The sequence below is a fragment of the Neophocaena asiaeorientalis genome, unplaced genomic scaffold (assembly GCF_003031525.2).
Source record: "Neophocaena asiaeorientalis asiaeorientalis breed wild unplaced genomic scaffold, Neophocaena_asiaeorientalis_V1.1 scaffold232, whole genome shotgun sequence".
In the NCBI taxonomy this organism is placed as follows: Eukaryota; Metazoa; Chordata; class Mammalia; order Artiodactyla; family Phocoenidae; genus Neophocaena; species Neophocaena asiaeorientalis.
The window spans coordinates 555,689-583,675 of NW_020175672.1; the positions used below are offsets into that span (position 1 = coordinate 555,689).

Here is a 27,987-nt window from a genome sequence, read left to right on the forward strand (position 1 = left end):
TATTTTCGGTATATATGTATATATTCTGTGCGTGCGCGCGCATGCGCGCGTGTGAGGGTATGTACTGCCTAGTTGTTCCCTACCTACACAAGGGCCTTCGACAAGCTAAATAATCCAACTGGTCTAGAAGAGAAAGAATCCACTGGACTAAACTATTAAGGAAGGGAGGAAGTCAACCTCTACATACCCAGAAATCTTTAAAAGAATAAAAATTATTTAGGAAGAGGTGATCTATCAAGAGACAAAAATTCTGCCTGATGTCCCCAATGATGTCACAAATTAGAAAAACACACCATAGAAGTATATCTAAATGGTCATAAGATGGGGCGTAGAACTTGAATCATGTGCTCAAAAAGTTTATAATAGCTCCTTACTGCTCTGGGGTTTAATGAGATGTGTAATTTGAAGCAAATTATGATGTATCTCTATATCTATTTCCTAATTTGTAGAAACAGAATTTAAAAAAGGATCTCTTCTAACACAGTTTATAACTACAGTTTATAAGAACTAGGTTAAATGACTATACCTTAAAAAAAAAAAAAAAGACTATACCTTAAATACCCAAGAACCAGTTTCAGGACGGTACTCTTTGAACTGAGCTCCCTGTTTCCTTGAAACTGCTTCCAATCTTCCCTCATAGTTGATATCAGCAAGTCGATCTGGGCTCTTTATTAAACAACGAGATGTTTTATCTGTTGGCCAAACTCCATCCAATGTAACTTCAGCCTTCCTGTAATGTACAATCAAGTAAAGTGTAAATGTTTCATATCTATGACCAGAAAGCCAAGTAACACATATATACACAGCAAATAAAGGTACCTGTGTTACTGTGGAATTATTCTGCAGGTGTTTCATAAACTTGAGTCTTGGCTCCTAAGGTAGATGGACTTAAGAGTAAGGAATTACCCCCGCATCAACTAGCTAAATATCTGGTTCAAGAGTGTCAAGCCCCACTTACTTCAAACTACCATGGTACATCAATTATTTCCAATCCGATTTTTTTTTTTTCAGTAAATTTATTTATTTATTTATCTTGGGCTGCGTTGGGTCTTCATTGCTGCATGCAGGCTTTTCTCTAGTCGTGGCGAGCGGGGGCTACTCTTCATTGCGGTGCGCGGGCTTCTCTTGTTGCAGAGCATGGGCTCTAGACATGCGGGCTTCAGTAGTTGTGGCTCACAGGCTCTGGAGTGCAGGCTCAGTAGTTGCAGCGCATGGGCTTAGCTGCTCCACAGCATGTGGGGTCTTCCTGGACCAGAGCTCAAACCTATGTCCCCTGCATTGGCAGGCGGATTCTCAACCATTGCGCCATCAGGGAAGCCCCTCCAATCCGATTTTTTTTTTTTTTAATGGACGGGGGCGGGGGTGCGGGGGGAGCCTGCACTGGGTCTTTATTACTGTGCTGGGGTTTTCTCTAGTTGCAGGGGGCTACTCTTCGCTGAGGTGGCTTCTCTTGCTGTGGAGTACGGGCTCTAGGCATGCGGGCTTCAGTAGTTGCAGCACGTGGGCTCAGTAGTTGTTGCGCATGGGCTTAGTTGCTCCGTGGCGGGTGGGATGTTCCTGGACCAGGGATTAAACCCGTGTCACCCGCATTGGCAGGCGGATTCTCTTTTAATTTGATTTATTTATTGTCTGTGTTGGGTCTTCGTTGCTGTGCGTGGGCTTTCTCTAGTTGCGGTGAGTGGGGGCTACTCTTTGCTGTGGTGCGCAGGCTTCTCGTTGTGGTGCGCAGGCTTTTCGTTGCGGTGATTTCTCGTTGCGGAGCACGGGCTTCAGTAGTTGTGGCACATGGGCTCTAGAGCGCAGGCTCAGTAGTTGTGGCGCATGGGCTTAGTTGCTCCGCAGCATGTGGGATCTTCCTGGGCCAGGGCTCGAACCCATGTCCCCTACATTGGCAGGTGGATTCTTAACCACTGTGGCAGGCAGATTCTTAACCACTGTGCCACCGGGATCCCCAATCTGATTGTAGTAACACTTAAGCTATGCATCCTTGACCAAGTCCAGTGTTAATAGTTCAGTGCAAAGACCTAAGTCTTAGTGAAGGTCTTAAAAGTGTTATTGTACATAACAACAACAGTAATAATAGCAGCAACTACCATTAACAACGAATGCCTGCAGAATGAGGTATCAGGAACATCACAGTATTAACCATTAAATAATGAGTGTGAATTAATGATAATAATGGTAATGTAATCCTTCTAACAGCAATATTTGAGATCAAGGACTGTGTCCTATTCATCCAGTATGCCTTGCATTTAGTACAGTGATTACCACATAATAATAGATGACTGTTTTTTTTGATGACTTTTTTTAACATTAATTTTTATTGTGGTTAAAAAGGTATAACAAAAGTTATCATCACCATTCTACTGACTTGTTTCTATGAATCTGACTCTCTACGTGCCTCAAATAAGTTGACTCATACATTATTTGTCTTTCTGCAAGCAACTGGCTTATTTCACTTAGTATAATGTCCTGAAGGTTCATCCATTCTGTAGCATGTGTCAAAGTTTCCTTCCTTTTTAAGGCTAAATAATATTCCACTGTGTGTACATACATTTTGTTTATTCACGGACACTTGGGTTTCTTCTACCTCTTGGCTATTATGAACAGTGCTGCTATGAATATGGGTGTGCACATATTTTTTCAAGACTCTATTTTTCAATTTTTTGGATATATACTCAGAATTAGAATTGCTGGTTCATTTTTAAGTTTTTGAGGAACCACCATACATACTCTTTCCCATAGCAGCTGCACCACATTTTACATTCCCAGCAACAATACACAAAGGTTCTAATTTCTCCACACTCTTGCAAAAACGTTATTTTTCTTTTAAAGTAACCTCCTAAGGGATGTGATAACTCACTGTGGTTTTGATTTGCATTTCCCTAATTATTATCAATGTTGAGCATCTTTTCATACGCTTGTTGGCCACTTGTTTATCATATTTGGAGAATCATGTGTTCAAGTCCTTTGCCCACTTTTAATTTTTTTTTTAAATGGTTGAGCTATAGAAGTTCTTCATATTCTGGATATTAACCCCTTATTAGATACATGATTTGCTGGCTTTTCATTCTGTTGATTATGCCCTTTGATGTACAGAAGTTTTAAATTTTGATGTAGTCCACTTTGTCTATTTTATTTATTTATAAATTTATTTATTTTATTTATTTTTGGCTGTGTTGGGTTTTCGTTGCTGCACGCAGGCTTTCCCCAATTGTGGCAAGTAGGGGCCACCCCTTGTTGCAGTGCGCGGGCTTCTCATTGCGGTGGACTTCCTCCTTCCCTGCGGTGGGCTCTAGGCACACGGGCTTCAGTAGTTGTGGCATGTGGGCTCAGTAGTTGTGGCTCGCGGGCTCTAGAGCCCAGGCTCAGCAGCTGTGGCGCACAGGCTCAGCTGCTCTGCGGCATGTGGGATCCTCCTGGACCAGGGCTCGAAGCCGTGTACCCCTCACTGGCAGGTGGACTCTCAACCACTGCGCCACCAGGGAAGCCCCAGTTTGTTTATTTTTACTATTTGTTGCCTATGCATTCAGTGTCATACCCAGGAAGTCTTTGCCATATATGTTGTGAACCATATTCTAAGAGTTTTATAGTTTTAAGTCTTACGTTTTAGGTCTTTGATCAATTTTGAGTTCATTTTTATTTATGGCATAAGGTAAGGATACAACTTCATTCTTCTGTTGTGGATATCCAGTGTTCCCAAAACCATTTGCTGAAGAGATTTCTTTCTCCATTGCATGGTCTTGGCAACCCTGTCAACATTTAACCATATATGTGTGGGCTCTCTATTCTGTTCCATTACTCTATATGTCTGTCTTTATGCCAGTAACACACTGTTTTGGTTACTGTAGCTTTGTTTTTCAAGTCAGGAAGTGTGAGTCCTCCAGCTCTGTTATTTTTCAAGATTAGTCTGGCTATTCATGGTACCCTTGAAATTCCGTATGTTTTAGGATCATTTTTTCTATTTCTGCAAAAGATGCATTTGGGATTTTGATAGGGATTGCATTAACTCAGTTGACTGCTTTGGGTAGTATGGACATCTTAACAATTTTAAGTCTTCCTATCCATGAACATGGGATATCTATTCATTTATATGTCTTCTTTAATTTCTCTCAGCAGTGTTTTGTAGTTTTCAGTGTATAAGTCTTTTGCCTCCTTGGTTAAGTTTATTCCTAAGTATTTTATTCTTCTTGATGCTACTGTAAATGAAACTGTCTTAACTTCCTTTTCAAATTATTGTTAGTGTACAGAAACTCAACTGTTTTTTGTGTGTTGATTTTGTACCTTGCTACCTTGCTAAATGTGTTTATTAGCTGTAAAGTTTTTTGTGGAATCTTTAGGCTTTCTACATATAAGATCACATCATCTGGGACTTCCCTGGCATCCCAGAGGTTAAGACCCCGCACTTCCACTGGAGGGGGCATGGGTTTGATCCCTGGTTAAGAAACTAAGATCCCATGTGCCACACGGCATGGCCAAAAAATAAGTAAAAATTAAAAAAAAAAAAAGATCACATCATCTGTGAACAGAGATAAAGTTACTTCTTTCTTTTCAATTTGAATGTCTTTTATTTCTTTATCTTGTTTAATTGGTTTGGCTCGGACTTCCAGCAGTGGCAAAAGCAAGCATCCTTGTCTTGTTCCTGATCTTAGAAGAAAAGCTCTCAGTCTTTCACTACTGAGTATGATGTTCACTGTGGGTTTTTCAAATATGGCCTTTTTATGCTGAGGTAGTTTCCTTCTATCTTTATTTTGCTGAGTGTCTTTATAATGAAAAGGTACTGAATTCAGTCTACTGCTTTTTCTGCACCAAGATGATCATGTGGTTTTCTTCCTTCGTAAATGTGATGCATTACATTCATCAATTTTTGTATGTTAAGCCATCTGTGCATTCTAGAAATAAATCCCATTTGGTCATGGTGTGTAATCCAATCGATGCAGTACTGAATTCTGTCTGCTAGTATTTTGTTGAGGATATTTACATCAATATTTATTAAAGATATTGGTCTGTAGTCTTCTTTTCTTGTAGCATCTTTGTTTAGCTTTGGAATCAGGGTAATGCTTGCCTCAAAGAATTAAAAAGTGTTCCCTCCTCAATTTTTGGGAAGAGTTTGAGGAGAATGGTGTAAATTCTTCTTTAAATGTTTAGTATAATTCACCAGTGAAGCCATCTGGTCCAGCGCTTGGGTGAAGTGGGCACCAGGGAAGGGGGTATTGATTACTAATTCAATTTCCTTATCAGTTACAGGGCTGTTCAGAGCTTCTATTTGTTTTTATTATCATTTATAAATTTATTTATTTTTTTGGCTGTGTTGGGTCTTCGTTGCTGCGTGTGGGCTTTCTCTAGTTGTGGCGAGCGGGGGCCACTCCTCGTTGTGGTGCGTGGGCCTCTCATTAACGTGGCTTCTCCTGTTGTGGAGCACACGCTCCAGGCACGTGGGCTTTGGTAGTTGTGGCACTCAGGCTCGGTAGTTGTGGCTCATGGGCTCTAGAGCACAGGTTCAGTAGTTGTGGTGCACAGGCTTAGTTGCTTAGCACGTGGGATCTTCCCAGACCAGGGCTCGAACCCGTGTCCCCCGCACTGGCAGGCAGATTCTTAACCACTGCGCCACCAGGGAAGCCCTAGAGGTTCTATTTCTTCATGATTCAATCTCAGTGGGTTGTGAACATAAATGACTTAATTATGGCCCTTTCACCTGGACCATATTAGAAGCTAGTATCTCACACTAAAATATAGAGAAAGGGTTAGGCACAGTCACAGCAGAAACAAGAAAAAAATACTATTAAAAAGCATTTTCTGGGACCTCCCTGGCAGTCCAGTGGTTAAGAATCTGTGCTTCCACTGTAGAGGGCAAGGGTTCGATCCCTGGTTGGGGAACTAAGATGCCACATGGTACACAGTGTGGCCAAAAGAAGAAAAAAAAGCGTTTCCCAAAAGCTTTTGGAAACTAACCAATTGGACCTGATGATATTAGGGAAAAGAAGCCAAAAAAGTCATACTATATCATTTCTTTATCACTTATACTTTTTTTTTTTTTTTTTTGCGGTACGCGGACCTCTCACTGCTGTGGCCTCTCCCGTTGCGGAGCACAGGCTCCGGACACGCAGGCTCAGCGGCCATGGCTCACGGGCCCAGCCGCTCCGCGGCATGTGGGATCCTCCCGGACCGGGGCACGAACCCGTGTCCCCTGCATCGGCAGGCGGGCCCTCAACCACTGGGCCACCAGGGAAGCCCATCACTTATACTTTTAAATGAAAGTAGAGAAACAATAATCATACACTATAGTAAGTCAAAGGGACAAGCTGCAAAAAAATGTATATAATATGAATACATTTGTGTTAACAGAAAAAAAATTGTGATTTAGCTGATTATTTTTAAAATATGTAAATAAATTCATACCTATTTAGCCCTTCACCCACAGGTGGTTTTTGATTATCATCTAAGTAAACAATCACTTCTTTCCTTCGGATATGCACAATGTCATCTAAATTTAGATTTGTCAAATTCACATCTCCTTCAAAATAGATTGAACCATAACCTATAAATCAGAACAAACAGTTAAAAACTCATCCTGTATAGAGGGCAAATACCCATTTCATACTTCTAGTGATTATATAATGAGAAGGAGCAAGCAGCTTTAAACATTAATCAATATTCTAAATCACCCAGCAATTCCTTGAATGGGTTATTTCATCTATAATATGTATTAGAAGGTGACATCAAATACATTTATCTGATTTAACATGTGCGTTTTTACAGCAGTTAACGTTATCCTCAAAATAGCCTTTTTAAATCTCTCCCCAAATTTAAATCTCTCCGGCTGCTACATAAACAACCCTTAACACCTAGCCTGCAGTATGAATTAAAATACTTGAGCCCTTCTTTTAATACAATACAGCAAGATGAGATTTTTCCCCAAGAAAATTTATCTGTAATAACTTAATAATATGAAGTTGAACCTAAATATTACCCATCTCTTGTCAACTGTTAATTTTCTCACTATTTCTTGCTGTTTACAGTATTTTAATTGTAGAAAATTGCAATGAGCCAAATACTTACCAAATACTTACAAACAGTCTTTGTGAAGACTGTTACAAAGTTCTAGTCTTTTTTTGTTACTTGTCAATCAAAGTGTCTATTCAGGCCAAGGTGGGTCCAAATGTAGGTAAAAAACAAATTTAGCTATCAAGAGCTTCCTTTACTTAATTACAAAAATAAAGTGAAGATCTCTGGCTTATACACTACTAACTCTTAAATTCACACTCACCTTTACGACCAATAGTGAAGTCAGAGACAATGCACTCTCCTTTTTCATTGGTAATTTTAGCTAGGTCATCCATGGATGGAATAGTATAGTAGCCAACCTTAGTGAGAACGATGCCTATGACAAAAGAAACAGAAAATACTAGTTGTGACTGACCTCAGGTAGAGGAATTTTCGGTAATATTTATTTCACTTTTTCCTTTTTTTTTTTTTTTAAACTTTTATTTATTTATTTATTTTTTGTGGTACGCGGGCCTCTCACTGTTGTGGCCTCTCCCGTTGCGGAGGACAGGCTCCGGACGCGCAGGCTCAGCTGCCATGGCTCACGGGCCCAGCCGCTCCGCGGCATGTGGGATCTTCCCGGTCCGGGGCACGAACCCGTGCCGCCTGCATCGGCAGGCCGACTCTCAACCACTGCGCCACCAGGGAAGCCCCACTTTTTCCTTTTTAAAAATTTTCTACAGAATGGATAATTTAAAAAATTACCTGAAATAATCAGTAAATTATTATAAAAAGAGAAAATATATAGGAATAAAGCATTTTTCCAAGCTAGTTTTCTTTTTTTTTTTTCAATCTGCTTTTCTAAGAAACACTATTCCTAAGAGAAACCAAGTGTTTTTTTAAAAAAACCTCATGGCTAAGTAAGTTTGGAGAACATGCACAAGATAGTATATTACAGGTTCTGAAAACTCACAAAACAATGAAATCTATTTACTTAATCCAGTGTTCCCAAGACTTATTTAACCACAGAACTTCCTTTTCATATGACACCTATTAACATACGTGCACTATGAAAGGCATTCCATAGAATACATTCTGGGAAAGATTTATTGTTTTCTTTTATTTTACACATGGAAGATGCCCAAACCCAGGTTTTTGGCTTATCTGGTAATTCAGTGGATTAGAGGTGTAGCTAAAACTCCAAAACCAATGCTTTTAGTTTTACATGTTATTGCCTTCTATAAACCTCTTGTACCTTTCAAATTTACATCCTCAAATTGAGAGCTAAAATCAAGATGAAAAATCCTACATGAGAAAGTCCCATAGACAAATGGAAACTTAAAGGACTACACACTGATGTTATTTTAAAAAGTGCTAACTAGGCAGATTTCTGAAGAAATCAAAGAAAATATAGCATGGGTATGCTTGTTCTAGTCACTCCTTGTTCCATTTATAGGAAGAGATCAGGCTAACTTGCTCTCTGAGAGGAAAGAGTTTAAAGCCAATATAAGATCAAATTCCAGCCTCCAGCAATGCCCACTCACATGCTTAACTTGCTTCTCTATGGGCGAGTTTTAGAGGGTTGTTAAAGTGTCCTTGAGAATGGAATTTTAAATTGGGAGGCGGCAAAAAATGTCAGTGAGAAAACTAGAAACAATAAAAAAAAAATCTAGACTGGATATTTAAGATGTAGTATTATAATGAACTCATGTAGATGTCTAAACACAAATATAGATAACACAGGATTCTTAATGTGAAAGTATAAAGTTGTTTCCTTAGGGCACCAAGTGACCAAAGATATATATGAAGGCAATAAGATAATTAGATATAGAACAAGTTTACAGACACATCAAGACAAACTGTAAAATAAAAAAAAAAGACTAGGCAAAACTAATCTATGTGACAGAAACGAGACTGTGGTTGACTTCTTGAGATGGATACAGAAAAGAACTTTCCAGAGTGAAAGAAATGTTCTATCTCTTGATTGAGCAGATATATGTCAAAATTCATTGAAACGAACACTTAAGATCTGTGTACTTCACTATATGTAAATTGTACCTCAGTTAAAAGGGGGGAAGGGGGAATGTAATGACATTTGTCAAAACCCAAATGAGATGTTAAGTCAACAGAGAAAAAGCAAACTTTAAGCATCCCATCAAGATACTTCAATCTTGTCGTTTATACTGTTTCATGGATTAGTGTGGAAAAACTAATCAGTTCATTGTTGGGGACAAAAAAGAAAAGCACAGAACTGAGGTGATAATAACCATAGCAACCACTAACATTTGAATGCCTATTCTAGTCAGGCATTATGGTCTACTCAAATCTCAAAAATCTCATATGATAATACTGCTATAATTTTAATTAAAAAACCAATAAACAATATGTGAGTTTATAAAGCTAGGAAAAATTATGAGGATAGTCTCTCTGGCTACAAAATTTGGGATATTTAAACTATACCAGGATAATTAATAAAATGAATTTTAACTACTCCAAAGGTACAAAAAAAAAGTGAATTCCAAATCAACCAAAGCATCAGTGAGAAGTGTTTAAGTGTTAACTTCCATAAAATGCAATAAAAAACATTTAGAAGTTCAGATAGCTGACTTCTATTATGTTGAAAATCAGTGACAAACAGGAGGTCTCATATGACTGGTAGGAGATTACTTAAGTGCCAATCTGAATCTGACCTGCTGGATGCATATGGTAAGTATTATTTTCTATTTCTTCTCGGTCATCCTGAAGTGACTCCTCATGAAAAGAGGTCTCTTCACTGCTTCCTTCCAGCCCATTTCGCAAGGCAGCATGCATGTTTAACGCAACAATGGTATCATCCACACTGTTGCTGCTGTTATGTTTATTTCCAGCACTCTCTGGGGTTTGAGGAATGGGTTTGGCAATAGGGTTGGTATAAAAACGTGACACAAGAGAATCATCATCTCCATCCTGCTGATGGTTTTCATCGACTGGTTTGCTCAGAAAACTGAATCTGAAAAGGGAGAAAATAAATACTATCTTAGTCCCTTGAGTAGAAACAGTAGTAAAATGGTAACAATCAAACATTGCTAGGCTTTTACTAGCTTCTGGCACCGTTCTAGGTAATTCCATGTATTAAAAATTCACTTCTTACGGTAAACCTGTAAAATAGGCTATCATTCTCTGTATTTTACAGAAAACTCGGACACAGAAAAATAACTTGCCAAGGTCACAAAGCTATTAAGTGCTAGAGTTGGGATTGTAACCCAGGAAATCTGGCTGTAGATTCCACAGCTTTAACTGACCTATTTTCATGAATGAATGAACCTGAGCGTCACAACATTTAGTTTAAAGGGGGAAGGGGGTGTCTACTATGTGGGGTCAAATAATCAGTGGTGAATTTCAAAATAAAAAACTGAAAATTTTAAATTTTTAATATTATAATCAATAAGGTATTAATGATTCACTTATGAAAACTCAAACTAAAATTTTATCCAAAGAGAAAAAAAACAGGAGTGCAAAGACATATATACAAGGATTTTTCACTGAAGCATTATTTTGAATATAGGAATACCAAAATAATCTAAATGTCCTCTAATAGAGAACTGATTGAATTACCTTACATTTACAGTAATGGTTACAGACTCATTTAAAAAGAGGAGGCAGGTTATTCATATTGATACAGAAAGGTGTTTACAGTAAATGGAAATAAGCAGGTTACAGAATATTATTTTGTGCATAAACTCTACAATATATAAGAATATATTTATAAATAAATTTTTAAACTGTAAGAATATATACTGAACTCTTAAGAATTAGTGTATATACTTGTACTTCCTCCTTTATATATTTCTATACTTTTTTATTTTTTTGGTTTGGTTACAGTGACTGTGTATCACTTTAACAACCCCATCCAAAATGACATACATGGATACCAAAATAGTTTTGCAGAAATGAATCAGAAAAATAATTTTAAGGTCTAAAGTACTCAAGAAGCAACAACACAACATAACTTCTAGATGCTGATATGCTGTAATATTGGGTTGGCCAAAAAGTTCGTTTGGACTTTTCCGTAAGATGTTATGGAAAAATTCGAACAAACTTTTTGGCCAACCCAATACTTCTAACTTCATACAATTTCATAGAATGAATAAATTCTAAGCTCAGAATCTTTTCTAAATGAGCACAAGGCCCTCTACCAGAAGTAACCCAAATGAGAATTCAGTTTACCTCTCTCCATTTTCTGGATAATCAGATGGTGAAGCTAGATCTTCTGAATCACGATTAACAGGAGAGAAGAGATTGCTATTGTTAAGGTTTTTCAAAACCAACTTCTTAATGCTCTTCCTATAAACAGAGACCAAAAGAAAAAAAAGAAAGAACTCAGGCACACATAATTACATCAAAGACCATCTTAAAACCTTAAGTGGAAAGGGACACTCTTATTCAATTCATATATATCTAAAATTGACCTAACAAGTTCAATTCACCAACTTATCCCATAAATACATAACCAGAACACAAGGTCTCAAATGTATTACACTCTGGTGTTTGGAAGAATAAGCTAAGCACATCAAAATCAAGTAGGAAATCCCCCAGAAAATACTCTTCCCTTTCTGAACTCCCCGAGCATTTTGTTCAGACACTACTAGTTTACTCATCACACTGTCAATATTTCAATTACTTCTCTACATGTCTTTTCTCTCGTTAAATACTTTTTCTTTTTTGGCAGTCAGGATTTATGACTGCTCCTGCATAGAACTTGGCACGCTGACTTGAAGGAAAATAGGATAGATGTTTGTTGATTAAATGAAAAAGGTTTCTTTAAAAAAAAAATACAAGAAAGAGGAGTAAAATCCCCTGATATCCAATGATGGAAATGACCATGAATACCTAAAAAGTTCGTTTGTGTACAATAGGTTTATTTAAGGCAACAACCTCTACAGCATACCAGCTTTAAGTAGAAAAACAATACAAGAGATCTTAATCAACCTCCACTTAAAAAGTCACTGGATTACCTAATGCACTCCATTCCCTCTTTTAGAAAAACCAACCATTGGGAATTCCCTGGAGGTCCAGTGGTTAGGACTGCACATTTCCACTGCGTGGTTTGATCCCTGGTTGGGGAACTAAGATCCCATATGGTGTGCAGTACAGCCAAAAAACCAAAAACAAAGCAAAACAAAAAAAAACCCACCAACCAACCCGCCTCCCCACCCCCTGCCTCGACCGCCGCCCAAAACCAACCATTAAGTAGTTAGGCCACTCTCTAATTTATTCTAGTCTCAACAACTGGGTTATATAGTAACAAACATCTAGTGTTTGTTCCTTACCTATGTATGCTATTTATACTCCCTATAGTCATGATGTTATTAAATAAGTATTAAGTAAGCCAATGAAATAGGCACTTGACAATAAAAAATTATTATTTCCATGAAAAACAAAAGTTGCTCTCCCATTAACGGTAGACTAGGTAATGCAGATTAATTCTCCTAGGAAGGATTACCAGAAAACTCAGAGCTCTTTCTAGGCATTAAGAGCCAACAAGATAGTAAAAAATGACTGTACCAGCAACCTGGGGGGACAGTGGTACGGGGAGCTGTCCAATATTTTGGGTTGCTTTTCTCCTGGAGACTTTTCGGATCCAAAGGGAAGGCTGAGAGGCTGATGGTGAACTTGACAAGTCTTGTGGGACCAGGGAGGCAGAGATAAGTCTAGAGCCACCAAGGGGGTGGGTCACTAGTAAATGCCACTTGTTTTGTGTTGGGACCTGAAAAGTCCCTACCTCTGGAGTTAAGAAAGAACTAAAAGTAAAAAGCACACGGTCCTAAGTTCAGCTATGACTCATTTCATAAGCACTGTCATAAAAAAAGAAAAAAAAAACTCTGAAGGTCAATATCATCATCCTTGAATTCCAGTTACTGCCAGTTTTCTTCAAAGAAGATAAATGGCCAATAAGCACATAAGACACACAACATCATAAAGGGAATGCAAATTACAAGCATGAGGTACCACTTTACCCCCACTACAATGGCTGTTATAAACAGACAGACATACCAGAAAATAACAAGAGCTGACAAGGATATGGAGGAAATTAAAACATTGTGCACTGCTGGTGGGAATGTAAAATGGTGCAGTGGCTATGGAAAACAGTTTGGCAGTTCTTTTTTTCTTTTTTCCTTTATTTTTTAACATCTTTAGTGGAGTTTAATTGCTCTACAATGGTGTTAGTTTCTGCTTTATAACAAAGTGAATCAGCCATACATATACACATATCCACACACCTCCTCCTTCTTGCGTCTCCCTCCCACACTCCCTATCCCACCACTCTAGGTGGTCACAAAGCACTGAGCTGATCTCCCTGTGCTATGCAGCTGTTTCCCACTAGCTACCGATTTTACATATGGTAGTGTATATATGTCCATGCCACTCTCTCACTTCGTCCCAGCTTACCCTTCCCCCTCCCCGTGTCCTCAAGTCCATTCTCTATGTCTGCGTCTTTATTCCTGTCCTGCCCCTAGGTTCTTCAGAACCAATTTTTTCTTTTTTTCAGATTCCATATTTATGTGTTAGTATACGGTATTTGTTTTTCTCTTTCTGACTTACTTCACTCTGTATGACAGACTCTAGGTGCATCCACCTCACTACAAATAACTCAATTTCGTTTCTTTTTATGGCTGAGTAATAGTCCATTGTATATATGTGACACATCTTCTTTATCCATTCATCTGTCAATGGACACTTAGGTTGCTTCCATGTCCTGGCTATTGTAAACAGAGCTGCAATGAACACTGTGGTACATGGCTCTTTTTGAATTATGGTTTTCTCAGGGTATATGCCCAGTAGTGGGATTGCTGGGTCATATGGTAGTTCTATTTTTAGTTTTTTAAGGAACCTCCATACTGTTCTCCATAGTAGCTGTATCAATTTACATTCCTACCAACAGTGTAAGAAGGTTCCCTTTTCTCCACACCCTCGCCAGTGTTTTTTGTAGATTTTTTTGATGATGGTCATTCTGACTGGTGTGAGGTGATACCTCCTTGTAGTTTTGATTTGCATTTCTCTAATGATTAGTGATGCTGAGCATCCTTTCATGTGTTTGTTGCCAATCTGTATATCTTCTTTGGGAAAATGTCTATTTAGGTCTTCTGCCTATTTCTGGATTGGGTTGTTTGTTTTTTGGATATTGAGCTGCATGAGCTGCTTGTAAATTTTAGACATTAATCCTTTGTCAGTTGCTTTGTTTGCAAATATTTTCTCCCATTCTGAGGGTTGTCTCTTCATCTTGTTTATGGCTTCCTTTGCTGTGCAAGAGCTTTTAAGTTTCATTAGATCCCATCTGTTTTTGTTTTTATTTCCATTTCTCTAGAAGGTGGGCCAAAAAGGATCTTGCTGTGATTTATGTCAAAGAGTGTTCTTCCTATGTTTTCCTCTAAGAGTTTTATAGTGTCTGGCCTTACATTTATGTCTTTAATCCATTTTGAGTTTATTTTTGTGTATGGTGTTAGGGAGTGTTCTAATTTCATTCTTTTACATGTAGCTGTCCAGTTTTCCCAGTACCACTTATTGAAGAGGCTGTCTTTTCTCCACTGTATATTCGTGCCTCCTTTATCAAAAACAAGGTGACTATATGTGGGTGGGTTTATCTCTGGGCTTTCTATCCTGTTCCATTGATCTATATGTCTGTTTTTGTGCCAGTACCATACTGTCTTGATGACTGTAGCTTTGTAGTATAGTCTGAAGTCCAGGAGCCTGATTCCTCCAGCTCCAGTTTTCTTTCTCAAGATTGCTTTGGCTCTTCGGGGTCTTCTGTGTTTCCATACAAATTGTGAAATTTTTTGTTCTAGTTCTGTGAAAAATGCCATTGGTAGCTTGATAGGGATTGCACTGAATCTGTAGATGCTTTGGGTAGCATAGTCATTTTCACAATGTTGATTCTTCCAATCCAAGAACATGGTATATCTCTCCACGTTTGTAACATCTTTAATTTCTTTCATCAGTGTCTTCTAGTTTTCTGCATACATACAAGTCTTTTGTCTCCTTAGGTAGGTTTATTCCTAGGTATTTTATTCTTTTTGTGGCAGTGGTAAATGGGAATGTTTCCTTAATTTCTCTTTCAGATTTTACATCATCTTTCACCATCTGAAGAGTTTGAGAAGGACAGGTGTTAGCTCTTCTCTAAATGTTTGCTGGAATTCGTCTGTGAAGCCACCTGGTCCTGGGCTTTTGTTTGTTGGAAGCTTTTTAATCACAGTCTCAATTTCAGTGCTTGTCATTGGTCTGCTTATATTTTGTCTCTCTTTCTGGTTCAGGCTCGGAAGGTTGTGCTTTTCTAAGAATTTGTCCATTTCTTCTAGGTTGTCCATTTTATTGGCATATAATTGCTTGTAGTAATCTCTCATGATCCTTTGTATTTCTGCAGTTAGTTGTTATTTCTCCTTTTTCATTTCTAATTCTACTGATTTGAGTCTTCTCCCTTTTTTTCTTGATGAGTCTGGCTAATGGTTTATCAATTTTGTTTATCTTCTCAAAGAACCAGCTTTTAGTTTTATTGATCTTTGCTATCATTTCCTTCATTTCTTTTTCATTTATTTCTGATCTGATATTTATGATTTCTTTCCTTCAGCTAACTTTGGGGTTTTTTTGGTTCTTCTTTCTCTAATTGCTTTAGGTATAACGTTCTGTTGTTTGAGATGTTTCTTGTTTCTTGAGGCAGGATTATTTGAGATGTTTCTTGCTTCTTGAGGCAGGAATGTATTGCTATAAACTTCCGTCTTAAGAACTGCTTTTGCTGCATCCCATAGGTTTTGGGTCGTTGTGTTTTCTCCATTGTCATTTGTTTTTAGGTATTTTTTGATTTCCTCTTTGATTTCTTCAGTGATCTCTTGGTTATTTAGTAGTGTACTGTTTAGCCTCCATGTGTTTGTATTTCTTTTTACAGACTTTTTTCTGTAATTGATATGTAGTCTCATAGTGTTGTGGTTGGAAAAGATACTTGATACAATTTCAATTTTCTTAAATTTACCAAGGCTTGATTTGTGACCCAAGATATGATCTATCCTGGAGAATGTTCCATGAGCACTTGAGAAGAAAGTATATTCTGTTATTTTTGGATGGAATGTCCTATATCAATTAAGTCCATCTTGTTTAATGTATCATTTAAAGCTTGTGCTTCCTTATTTATTTTCATTTTGTATGATCTGTCCATTGGTGAAAGTGGGGTGTTAAAGTCCCCTACTATGACTGTGTTACTGTTGATTTCCCCTTTTATGGCTGTAAGCATTTGCCTTATGTATTGAGGTGCTTCTATGTTGGGTGCATAAATATTTACAAATGTTATATCTTCTTCTTGGATCGATCCCTTGATCATTATGTAGTGTCCTTCTTTATCTCTTGTAATAGTGTTTATTTTAAAGACTATGTTGTCTGACATGAGAATTGCTACTCCAGCTTTCTTTTGATTTCCATTTGTATGGAATATCTTTTTCCATCCCCTCACTTTCAGTCTGTATGTGTCCCTAGGTCTGAAGTGGGTCTCTTGTAGACAGCATATATATACATCTTGTCTTTGTATCCATTCAGCCAATCTATGCCTTTTGGTTGGAGTATTTAATCTATTTACATTTAAGGTAGTTATCGATATGTACGTCCCTATTACCATTTTCTTAATTGTTTTGGGTTTGTTATTGTAGGTCTTTTCCTTCTCTTGTGTTTCCTGCCTAGAGAAGTTCCTTTAGCATTTGTTGTAAAGTTGATTTGGTGGTGCTGAATTCTCTTAGCTTTTGCTTGTCTGTAAAGGTTTTAATTTCTCCGTCAAATCTGAATGAGATCCTTGCTGGGTAGAGTATTCTTGGTTGTACGTTTTTCCCTTTCATCACTTTAAGTATATCATGCCACTCCCTTCTGGCTTGTAGAGTTTCTGCTGACAAATCAGCTGTTAACCTTATGGGAGTTCCCTTGTATGTTATTTGTTGTTTTTCCCTTGCTGTTTTCAATAAGTTTTCTTTGTCTTTAATTTTTGCCAATTTGATTACTATGTTAACCTGATGGGGATTCCCTTATATGTTATTTGTTGTTTTTCCCTTGCTGTTTTTAGTATGTTTTCTTTGTATTTAATTTTTGATAGTTTGATGAATATGTGTCTTGGCGTCTTTCTCCTTGGATTTATCCTGTATGGGACTCTGCGCTTCCTGGACTTGATTAACTATTTCCTTTTCCATATTAGGGAAGTTTCCAAATATAATCTCTTCAAATATTTTCTCAGTCCCTTTCTTTTTCTCTTCCTCTTCTGGGACCCCTATAATTCGAACGTTGGTGTGTTTAATGTTGTCCCGGAGGTCTCTGAGACTGTCCTCAATTCTTTTCATTTGTTTTTCTTTATTTTGCTCTGGGGTAGTTATTTCCACTACTTTATCTTCCAGGTCATTTATCCGTTCTTCTGCCTCATTTATTCTGCTATTGATTCCTTCTAGAGAATTTTTAATTTCTTTTATTGTGCTGTTCATCATTGTTTGGTTTGCTCTTTAGGTCTTCTAGGTCCTTCTTAAACGTTTCTTGTATTTTCTCCATTCTATTTCCAAGGTTTTGGATCATCTTTAATATCATTACTCTGAATTGTTTTTCAGGTAGCCCGAACAGTTTGGCAGTTCTTTAAAAGGTTAAGTATAGAATCAATGTATGACCAAACCATTCAAGTCCTGGATATATACTCAAAGGAATTGAAACTGGGACTCTGATACTTGTACACCAACATTTATAGCAGCAGTATTCACATAGCTGAAAGGTGGAAACAACCCAAAAGTCCATCAATAGATGGAATGGATAAACAAAATGTGGGTTAACCATACAGTGGAATATTATTCAGCCTTAAAAAGAAATGAAGTTCTGGGCTTCCCTGGTGGCACAGTGGTTGAGAGTCCGCCTGCCAGTGCAGGGGACACGGGTTCATTCCCCGGTCTGGGAAGATCCCACATGCCGCAGAGCAGCTAGGACTGTGAGCCATGGCTGCTGAGCCTGCGTGTCTGGAGCCTGTGCTCTACAACGGGAGAGGCCACAACAGTGAGAGGCCCACGTACCGCCAAAAAAAAACAAAAAACGAAAGAAATGGAAGTTCTGATACATGCTACAACTTAATGAACCTCTAAAACATTATGCCAACGAATGAGAACATACTGTATAGCACAGGGAACTCTACTTAATGCACTGTGTTGACATGAATGGGAAGGAAGTCCAAAAGGGAGGGGATATGTGTATATGTATGGCTGATTCATTTTGCTGTACAGCAGAAACTACACAACATTGTAAAGCAACTATACTCCAATAAAATTTAAACAAATAAAATAAAACATTATGCCAAGTAAAATAATCCAGACATGAAAGAAAGAATAAATTCTGTATGATTCTCTGTATATGAGGTATATAAAATAGGCAAATTCTTACAGACAGAAGGTAATATAAAGGTTAAGAGGTTAACAGGTTTCTTCTTCTGTGGGAAGAAGAAAATAGGGAATTATCACATGGCAGGTACAGAGTTTCTGTTTGGGATGATGAAGTTCTGGAGATACTGGTGGTGATAGTTACACAATATTGTAAATATACTTAACACCACTGAATTGTAATTGTACGTAACATAAATTTTACCATTTTAACCATTTTCATGTATATTTTACCACAATAAAAATTAGTAAGTAAAAAAATCACAAGTCATTCACGCACACATTTGTAAAAGCTGTTAAATATTAAAATAGATAAATTTAGGAAAACTGAAGATGTGTTCATATACGTTTTTGTGATTTGGAGGTTAAGGAAATAAAGTAACTGAAATATCCAAACCAAATAAATCACTATGTATGTAGAAGACCTAAATGATTAGCAAGCTTAGTTTAATTTAATATCCCCATACCCAACAATTATGGAATAAATATTCTTTTCAAATACACATGGAATGTTTATGAAAACTAACCACATGTTGGACTATTAAAGCAAGCCACAAGTTTCAAAGAACTGAAATCACCTGAAGTACTCTTTTGTTTTGCACATAAGCTAGAAATCAGTAACAAAGAGATAACTTAAAAATCTCCATGTTAGGAATTTATATTCTTGAATAATCCAAGGCTCAAAAAACCCTATGAAAATCAGAAAGCATTTATCATATAATTATTTTTTGAACATTAAGAGTACTCCATATCAAAACTTGTAGAGTACAAATAGAGCTGAACTAAAAGGGAAACTGACATCTCTAAATGCATAATTAATATTTGAAAAGAAGGAAAGATGAAAATTAAAGCTAAGCATCCATTTAGACAAAGGACAGAAAATTAAATACCATAAAAAGAGGGGGGGAATGGACCTCCCTGGTGGCACAGTGGTTAAGAATCCGCCTGCCAACGCAGGGGACGTGGGTTCGAGCCCTGGTCCGTGAAGATCCTACATGCTGCGGAGCAACTAAGCCTGTGCACCACAACTGCTGAGCCTGAGCTCTAGAGCCTGCGAGCCACAACTACTCAGCCCGCACACCCAGAGCCCATGCTCCACAACAAGAGAAGCCACCGCAATGAGAAGCCTGTGCAGCGCAACGAAGAGTAGCCCCCGCTCGCCACAACTAGAGAAAAGCCCGCATGCAGGCAACAAAGAACCAATGCAGCCAAAAATAAAATAAATAAATTGTTTTTAAAAAAGAGGGGGGAATGGACTAAAAATAAATATTAGTGAAAATATGATAAATAAAATTAAAAATTAATGAAAGAGGAATTAGACTCGAGAGCATCAATAATGCCAGAAGTTAGTTCTTTGAAGTGGTCAATAAAACTGGTAGATCCCTGACCACATTGCTAAAATGAGAAGGTACAAAATACCCACATGTCAGGAATGAAAACACAGACATCCCCACAGATTCTACTAAAATGAAAAAGACAGTAAGGATATTTTTAAACAACTTTATGCCAGTAAGTTTGAAATTTTAATGAGCTGAAATGAATATTATAAGAACATAACTTGTCAAAAGTGACTCAAAAAAAATGAAAAAGCTGATGTCCTATAACTTTAAAGTCAATAATTAAAACAAAACACTTTACTACAAATAGTACTTCAGACTCGTATCTTCACTAGTATCCAACATCTAATGGAAGGGGGGGTGGGGAAAGGCCTATCTTACCCAAAGTCTTCCAGAGAATAGAGGAAATGATACAATTTGTGAGGTCAGCCTAATTTTTATACCAAAACTGGGTAAGGAAATTATAAGACAGGAACATCCAAGACAATCTAAATCAGGAACACAGAAGGCAAAAAAAGTCCTGGACAAAATTTTACATGGTGAACTCTACAAGAAAGTAAGTTGGGCTTCCCTGGTGGCACAGTGGTTGAGAATCTGCCTGCCAATGCAGGGGACACGGGTTTGAGCCCTGGTCCAGGAGGATTCCACATGCCGTGGAGCAACCAGGCCTGTGCGCCACAACTACTGAGCCTGCGCGTCTGGAGCCTGTGCTCCACAACAAGAGAGGCCGCAATAGTGAGTGGCCCCCGCTTGCTGCAACTAGAGAAAAAGCCCTCGCACAGAAACGAAGACCCAAAACAGACAAAGATAAATAAATAAATAAATAAATAAATAAGAAAAAAAAGTTAAAAAAGAACGTAAGTTACCAAACACTATCAGGGTCTATGGAAAGGACTTAGGAGCCAACATAAAAGGGTACCTTCTGGCCAAAGAGCAAACAACCTAGTGATCACAGAAAATATTAGCTGTAATGGATGGAAACACAGCAACAGGGGTGGGGTGGGGGGCAGGAGAGAAGATGGCTTAATTAAATGTTTCACATGAAGAACATACAAGTAAAAAACAAGGAACTAAATATGAAACATAAAAACCATGTCAGGCAAATGTGAAGAGGACTGGAATCAGAAATATCAAGGTGAGACAGGTACAAAGAACAGACACAAGAAGCCAAAGAACAGGAAAGTGTTGCACAATTTGTGAAGCAAAACTATGTGACTTTGAACACCAGGTTTATTTCAACAATGAAATATTTCATAAGTAAAAACAAGTGACAGATTCATGTATATTTCGCCATATTTACGTCACTGCCCTCACTTGGCTTATAGGAATATAGGGATATAGGAATAAGAGTTACTTGTTTGAACTTGTATTGAACTTGTTTCCCACAACCTTGCTACATTTACTTATTAGTTCAGAATTGACATACAGTAAACAGCACATATTAAGTTTTGACATGTGTATAAGTTTTGACATGTGTATACGCCAGTGAAACCATCATCACAATCAAGAAAAACAACACAGCCATAAATACCCAGAAGTCTCCTCATACACCTTGTAATCTCTCCTTTCTATCCCTCCAAGACCTCTCCCTCATGCCCAGGCAACAACTTGCACTTTCCAGTATTTTCTATAAATGGGGCAGTGGGGGGAGAGACTATCTTGATAAATACAAGACAGAATACCATTCAGTCAAGTCATGTTTGAAACAAACATTGAAAAAAAAACTGGAAAATAAAATTACATCCGCTTGAAAAAATATATATGTGTATTTAAAACCAGAAACATAACAAAATACCCCCTCTGCCTGACAGTCTTCCCTATCCCTCAGAGAAGCTTTCCTTCATCATTCTGTTAGTCTCTCCTACAGTGGCAATCTCTACTTCTGTTACTTGTCTCACTTGTGATTATTTTGTCAACATCTCTCTTCCCCCATAGTTTGTGACAGAGGAATGTGTCTTGTTCACAGCAACTAAGCCCGTGTGCCACAACTACTGAGCCTGTGCTCTACAGCCTGCGAGTCACAACTATTGAGGCCCACATGCCTAGAGCCCATGCTCCACAACAAGAGAAGCCACTGCAATGAGAAGCCCGCACACTGCAACGAAGAGTAGCCCCTGCTCGCCGCACCTAGAGAAAGCCCTTGCGCAGCAACAAAGACCCAACGCAGCCAAAAAAACAAAACCCCCCACAACACTGTAATCAACTATATTTCAATAAGTTATTTCAAACTTAAAAAAAAAGAATAAACACACATGCAAACGAACAAGCATATAACTTGAATAGAGAATCACCTAATACATCAAAGTAGCATTTAAATTCCCTTGGGACTGGTGCAGTTTGTTTAACAAATGATGCTGGCATAACTGGCAGAAAAAATAAATAAATAAAAGAACATGGGGAGTTCTGACAAGAGAAAAGATGGGTAAAATTTAAAATAGGGTGGCCAGAGTAGTATTCACCAATGTGACATTTGAGTAAAGAGCAAGAGAGTTAGCTATTAGGATTTATGGGGAGAAGTGTTTTAGGCAAAGAGAACAATTGGAGGAAAGATCCAAAGGCAATAGCATGCCTTTCTTGTCCTAACAGCAGCAAGGAGATTATGGTGGAGTAAACAGTGAAGACAGTAGTAGATGTGTTTACAGAGGTAATGGAACGTCAGATCTTATAGGGCCTCATATGCCATTGTAAGGAATTCAGCTTTTACTGGGTGAAGTATGAACCACAATTGAGTTTTGGACAGAAAGTGACGTGGTCTGACTTAAACTTCAAAGGAATCACTGTTAGCTTTATTCTGAACAGAATGCAAAGGAACAAAGGTAAAAGCAAAAAAGATCAGTTAGGAGAATATTGTAGTAATTCAGTCAAGAAATGATGGTGCCTTGGGTCAAGGTAATTAGTAGCAGTGAAGGTGGTAAGAATTGGTCAGATTCTGGATAACTTTTTTTTTTTTTTTTTTTTTCAGATTCTGGATAACTTTTAAAGGTAGAACAAAGATTTGCTGATGGCTTAGATATGGGATGTATGAAAAAAGTCAATGATGATTCCAAAATTTTTGGCCTGAGCAACTAGAGTGATAGAAATGCAATTATCTGCAACAGGAAAGGCTTTGGGTGGAACAGCTTTAAGGTGGAAGATCAGTTCAGTTCTGGACATGTTAATTTTGAAATAAATGTCTATTAGACATGCAAGTGGAGATGTTGAGTAGGGCTGGATATTGGATATGAGTCTGGAGTTTGCGAGAGAGGTCCAGGCTGGAGATAAAAGTTTGAGAATTAGACTACAGATGATCAAAAAGTCTTGAATTGGGGCTTCCCTGGTGGCGCAGTGGTTGAGAGTCCGCCTGCCGATGCAGGGGACACGGGTTCATGCCCCGGTCCGGGAAGATCCCACATGCCGCGGCCGGGCCCGTGAGCCATGGCCGCAGGGCCTGCGCGTCTGGAGCCTGTGCTCCGCAATATAAATCACTTTGGGAGTGAGTAAAGATAATGTGATCAAGAACTGAGCCTAGGGGCACTCCAATTTTAAGAGGCCAGGAAGAAGAGTAACCAGCAAGGGAGACAGAAGGAGCAACCAGTAAGGTAGGAACAAAACTAGAAAAGTCGGGGGTTCCTGGAAGCCACATTTCCAGGAAAGTAAATCAAGGAAAAGTGACAGGTAAACCGTGTACTTCCAATACATCAAGTAAAGACTGTTGAGAGCAACACCACAGAAGTAGAAGCCAGAAAGGGGATACCATATTAACAGCAAAACGTGTGCTTTCCCACTCCAATCCTCTCTATTTGTGTATCGTATCTGTAGATCCTAAGACCTGGTGAAATTGCCCTGAAAGTTGTTGATCTAATGACTGGACTAAAAAGGGTGACTCTAAGCCCTTTTTATTTACTCTGTGCCGAACAATTTGCTAAATGCTGGGGACATAAACGTGAATAATACACAGTCCCTGCCTTCAAAATAATCCAGTGATGTTCTAAAGAAATGCATGAAATCGGACTTTCCATCTTTTCTGAAGCAGCTGTCCAACATACTTTTAAGAGAAAAAAAGGAATGATAATTTTTTACACTTTATAACATTCACAGACTAAGAACTATAAGAGATGAATTTCTACTTTTCCCCCGAAAGCTTTTAAAAAAAAAAAAAAGCTTTCCTTTCTGATTAGAAAAGTATTCGGTATTTTAAAAAAGCCTCTGTGTGTGTTTAGCAATGCATCTAGAAAAATAAACTTAGAAATGAAATGCCCTGAAATTACATCTCCAGAAGTTAACTACTGTTGACACTTTGGTATGTATTTTTCTTGTTTTTTTCCCCCATGTATATATATTAACACTCTAATAAGGCATGTTTGCATACTATAATTTTCAATGTTTACCAACAACTCTTCTACATACTTTCCTGAATTTATTTTCAATGTAATTAGTTATTATTTTATTATTTAATATCTATATGTGTAGGAATGAAAACAAATGTGTGTATACGTATATATATTTTTTCTTAACTAGTTTGGCCAATTTGAGTTGTAAGAAAACAGTGTCTTCTGCTTAAAACAATGTAAGCACTAGCACTAGCTTATCAAAAACAAAACCAAATAACACGATATAGGCAAAACTTGAAGGATGTTAACCAAAACATGTTAACTATGATTATCTCTGGGAGTGACTGAGTTATTTTTATTCTTCTTCATGATATTCTGCATTTATCACATTAAGAAAAAAATGTATATATAACATTCGTAGCACATTTAAGTAAACAGTTTTACACTTAGTTTATATTAATATTTTACATCTAATTTAACAGAAACTCACTTGGGCATGAATGCTCCATTGGCTAAGGATGGTTCATCGTCATCTAGCCCATCGAAGAGGTGTGACTTGGCTGTGCCTGTTGTTTGTAAAGCCTTCGGTCGGACTCTGGTGGCAGGGCGGGGTGTCAGTTTATAATGCGTAGGTGTTGTGAGAGCCTTCTGGGCTGCTGGATTTGTCGGTTTCAATCTCTGAAAAACAAAAAAATCAAGGACAGTTCTAGTTTAACTCAAATATGATACTGGCCTTAAAAATCAGAAGACCAGAGTTCACACCTCATCTCTGCCATCACCTGCTAGATCCCTCTTGGAGTCTTGGCTCTCAGAACACAAGGATTTCCCACCCAACTTTGTATGTAAGAATGCTAATTAGCATTCTTACATACAAAGTAATGCTTTGTAACTGAATGCTAATGTAACTGTCTTTATTTCTCTATAATTGATTTTCATTCATCTCCCCAGCCCCCATTTCAATGGGTTTGTCTGACTTGTTTCAAAATGTAATTGAGATACTGCATCTGAAGTGCTTTGTAAATTGAAATGTACTAACATATTAATATACCTTGTGCATTTCTTTTCATCTTACAAAAGAGAATAGCCTGCAGTTGTTTTGCTTTCTAAAACAAAGATGACAATATTTACATTCAATTTTAAGAAAATACCAAAATAATTCTAAGCCTAATTATTTTTCAATTAAACCAAAAATCTTATCCTTCAAGAAAAACTGAGACACAGCCATAAATATTCAACTTTTATGCAATCTACATCACTTTGAAAAAATGGATAGATATTAGCCTTTATTTATCCACCATTTAAGAAACGCTGATAATTACCATGAGTCAAACACTAAGAATAAAAATAATACATTGGGACTTCCCTGGTGGTGTAATGGTTAAGAATCCACCTGCCAATGCAGGGGACACGGGTTCGAGCCCTGGCCCAGGAAGATTCCACATGCCGCGGAGCAACTAAGCCCATGTGCCACAACTACTGAGCCTATGCTCTAGAGCCTGCAAGCCACAACGACTGAGCCCAAATGCCACACCTACTGAAGCCCATGTGCCTAGAGACCATGCTCCGCAACAAGAGAAGCCACTGCAATGAGAAGACTGTGCACCACAACGAAGAGTAGCCCCCACTCACTGCAACTAGAGAAAGCCGGTGTGCAGCAACGAAGAAAGAGGAAAGAGAGGAAAGAGAGGAAAGAGAGGAAAGAAAGGAAAGAAAGGAAAGAAAGGAAAGAAAAGAAAGAAAGAAAGGAAGGAAGGAAGGAAGGAAGGAAGGAAGGAAGGAAGGAAGGAAGGAAGGAAGGAAGGAAGGAAGGAAGAAAAAGAAAAGAAAGAAAGAAAAGAAAAAGAAATTTAAAATAATAATACAAATACTCTCCCTGATTTTTGAGGGTATTAAAAGTTAGTGGAGGAGACATACAACTAAATTAATTAGTCTTCAGGTTAGTTAGTTTTTTTTTTTTTTTTTTTTTGAACCAGGGAAGCCCTTCAGGTTGGTTTTGATGGCACCTTTACTATGTCTCCATAGTATCTTTAGGATGTTATACATTTGTTTTTCTAAACAGTATACATGGGATTATATAACCACTTGAAACAACAATATCTAAAATATAAAACCTGTCAATTTATTCTTCTCTTCACAATGCAGACTGTTTACACTTCAGTAACAACAAACCTTCTCAAATCTCTTTTGTGATCTTTCACAATTCTGTGCCTTTGCTTGGAATGTCTTAACCTAGATCTACCAACTTCTACATATGTTCTCAAAAAGAGTTAAACCTTACCTCTTCTGAAAACCTTTATCAAACTCACCCAAGAATCTATGCTCTTCCCTCTGTGATATTTTTAAATATTTATTAACATGAAATTCACTAACATAAAATTCACCATTTTAATGCATTTAATTCAGTTGAGTTTTAGTGTATTTACAAGGCTGTACAACCACCAACCACTAAATTCCAGAACATTTCCCTCATTCCAAAAAGAAATCCCGTGCCTCCCAATTCCTCTCTTTATCTCTCTCTTTTTTTTAACATTCATTTATTTTATTATTTATTTATTTGGCTGTGTCAGATCCTAGTTGTGGCATGTGGGACCTTTTTAGTTGCAGCATGTGGAATCTTTATTTACAGCATGTGGGATCTAGTTCCCTGACTGGGGATCAAACCTGGGCCCCCAGCACTAGGGAGTGTGGAGTCTTAGCCACTGGACCACCAGGGAAGTCCCCTCTATCTCTTGGCAAGCATGTACTTTCTGTCTCTATGGATATGCCTATTCTACACATTTTATATAAATAGGATCATGTGGCCTTTGCGTTTGGCTTCTTTGACTTAGCATGTTTTCAAGATTCATCCATGTTGTAGCATGGATCATCACTTCATTCCTTTTTATGGCTGAATGATATTCCATTATATAGACATACAACATTGTGTTTATCCATTCATCAGTTGATGGGCTCATCTATTACTGCATATACTATACTAAAGCTGAGTAAATTTAACCATGTACAGGTCTGATCTTCCTCACTAGATAGCAAGCTCTTAGAGAATAAATTTTTGTTTACTTTTATTAGGTATCCTCAGTGCTGAACACAGTAACTAGTGAGACATAAATGGCTAAATAATAATTTCTGTATACTGAGCAACTTACTCTAATTCTCAACACTGAACAGAATTGCTATTCCCATTCTACAGATGAAACACATTTCAGAAAGGCAAAAGGAGATGCCCAATATCTCACAGACTGTAAGTGGTAAAAAAGGATTAAACCGACCAAAGACTACTTTTAATGCCACAACACAGTGGCACAAGATCATTTCTAGAGCCTAAGAGATTAAGACAAAGCTATGTAGAAATCAGGAGAAAAGAATTTTGATTTGCCGCTTAAGACATTATGATGTTAGAGAAATCAGCCTCTGTGAGCCTTAGTTTGCTCAACTATAAAATGAGTATAATATCTGCCTCATATCAGGGCTGTTGAAAAGTCTCAGCCTTCACTTCCAGTTCAACACTTATTTCACTGTCATGCTGCCTTCCAGATACAAAAATAATTTACCCCCTGGCCTAGTGAAAAGCGTAAATAATGCGTCTTAAAAGCTTAATTACACCTAAGTTTCTCCTACTCTGAGAACAGATTTTATACAAACATCCTAAACTTACCTCTTCTTTCTTCTTAGGGTCTGACATGGGATTCCGAAAGAGAGGAGAGTCTCCAAAAGGTGAGTATGTCAGACTATTGATGTGCTGTTGGAGAACAGCCTGCTGGGCAGCAGAAGCATTTGGATCTGTCAAAGCTTTTTAAAAAAAGAAAAGAAAAAGCAAGATGTCAGTCCAAGGACCCAGTGCCTTAAATCAAGAGAACTTGAGATTCTCTTCAAAATGTTCAGACTCACTCAGTGGCATTACTGGTTGAGAGCAAAGGAGCAAACTGTGAAGAAAATCAACAATCAAAT

General features: G+C 37.9%; 1 protein-coding gene across 9 annotated transcripts in view; it reads right to left on the bottom strand.

Moving 5' to 3' along the window:
* The window catches only part of NUP98 (nucleoporin 98 and 96 precursor), a 99,211-nt gene that overhangs the window by 26,333 nt on the left and 44,891 nt on the right, over window positions 1–27,987 (bottom strand). For all 9 annotated transcript variants that reach the window (XM_024731786.1, XM_024731789.1, XM_024731788.1 and 6 more), the window contains 7 exons: window positions 27,695–27,828; window positions 24,533–24,720; window positions 11,191–11,307; window positions 9,675–9,973; window positions 7,268–7,381; window positions 6,400–6,538; window positions 553–730 (listed from right to left, as the gene is read on the bottom strand). In XM_024731786.1, coding sequence (XP_024587554.1) covers window positions 553–730; window positions 6,400–6,538; window positions 7,268–7,381; window positions 9,675–9,973; window positions 11,191–11,307; window positions 24,533–24,720; window positions 27,695–27,828 — 1,169 coding nt within the window. The remainder of the gene's footprint in view (window positions 1–552; window positions 731–6,399; window positions 6,539–7,267; window positions 7,382–9,674; window positions 9,974–11,190; window positions 11,308–24,532; window positions 24,721–27,694; window positions 27,829–27,987) is intronic.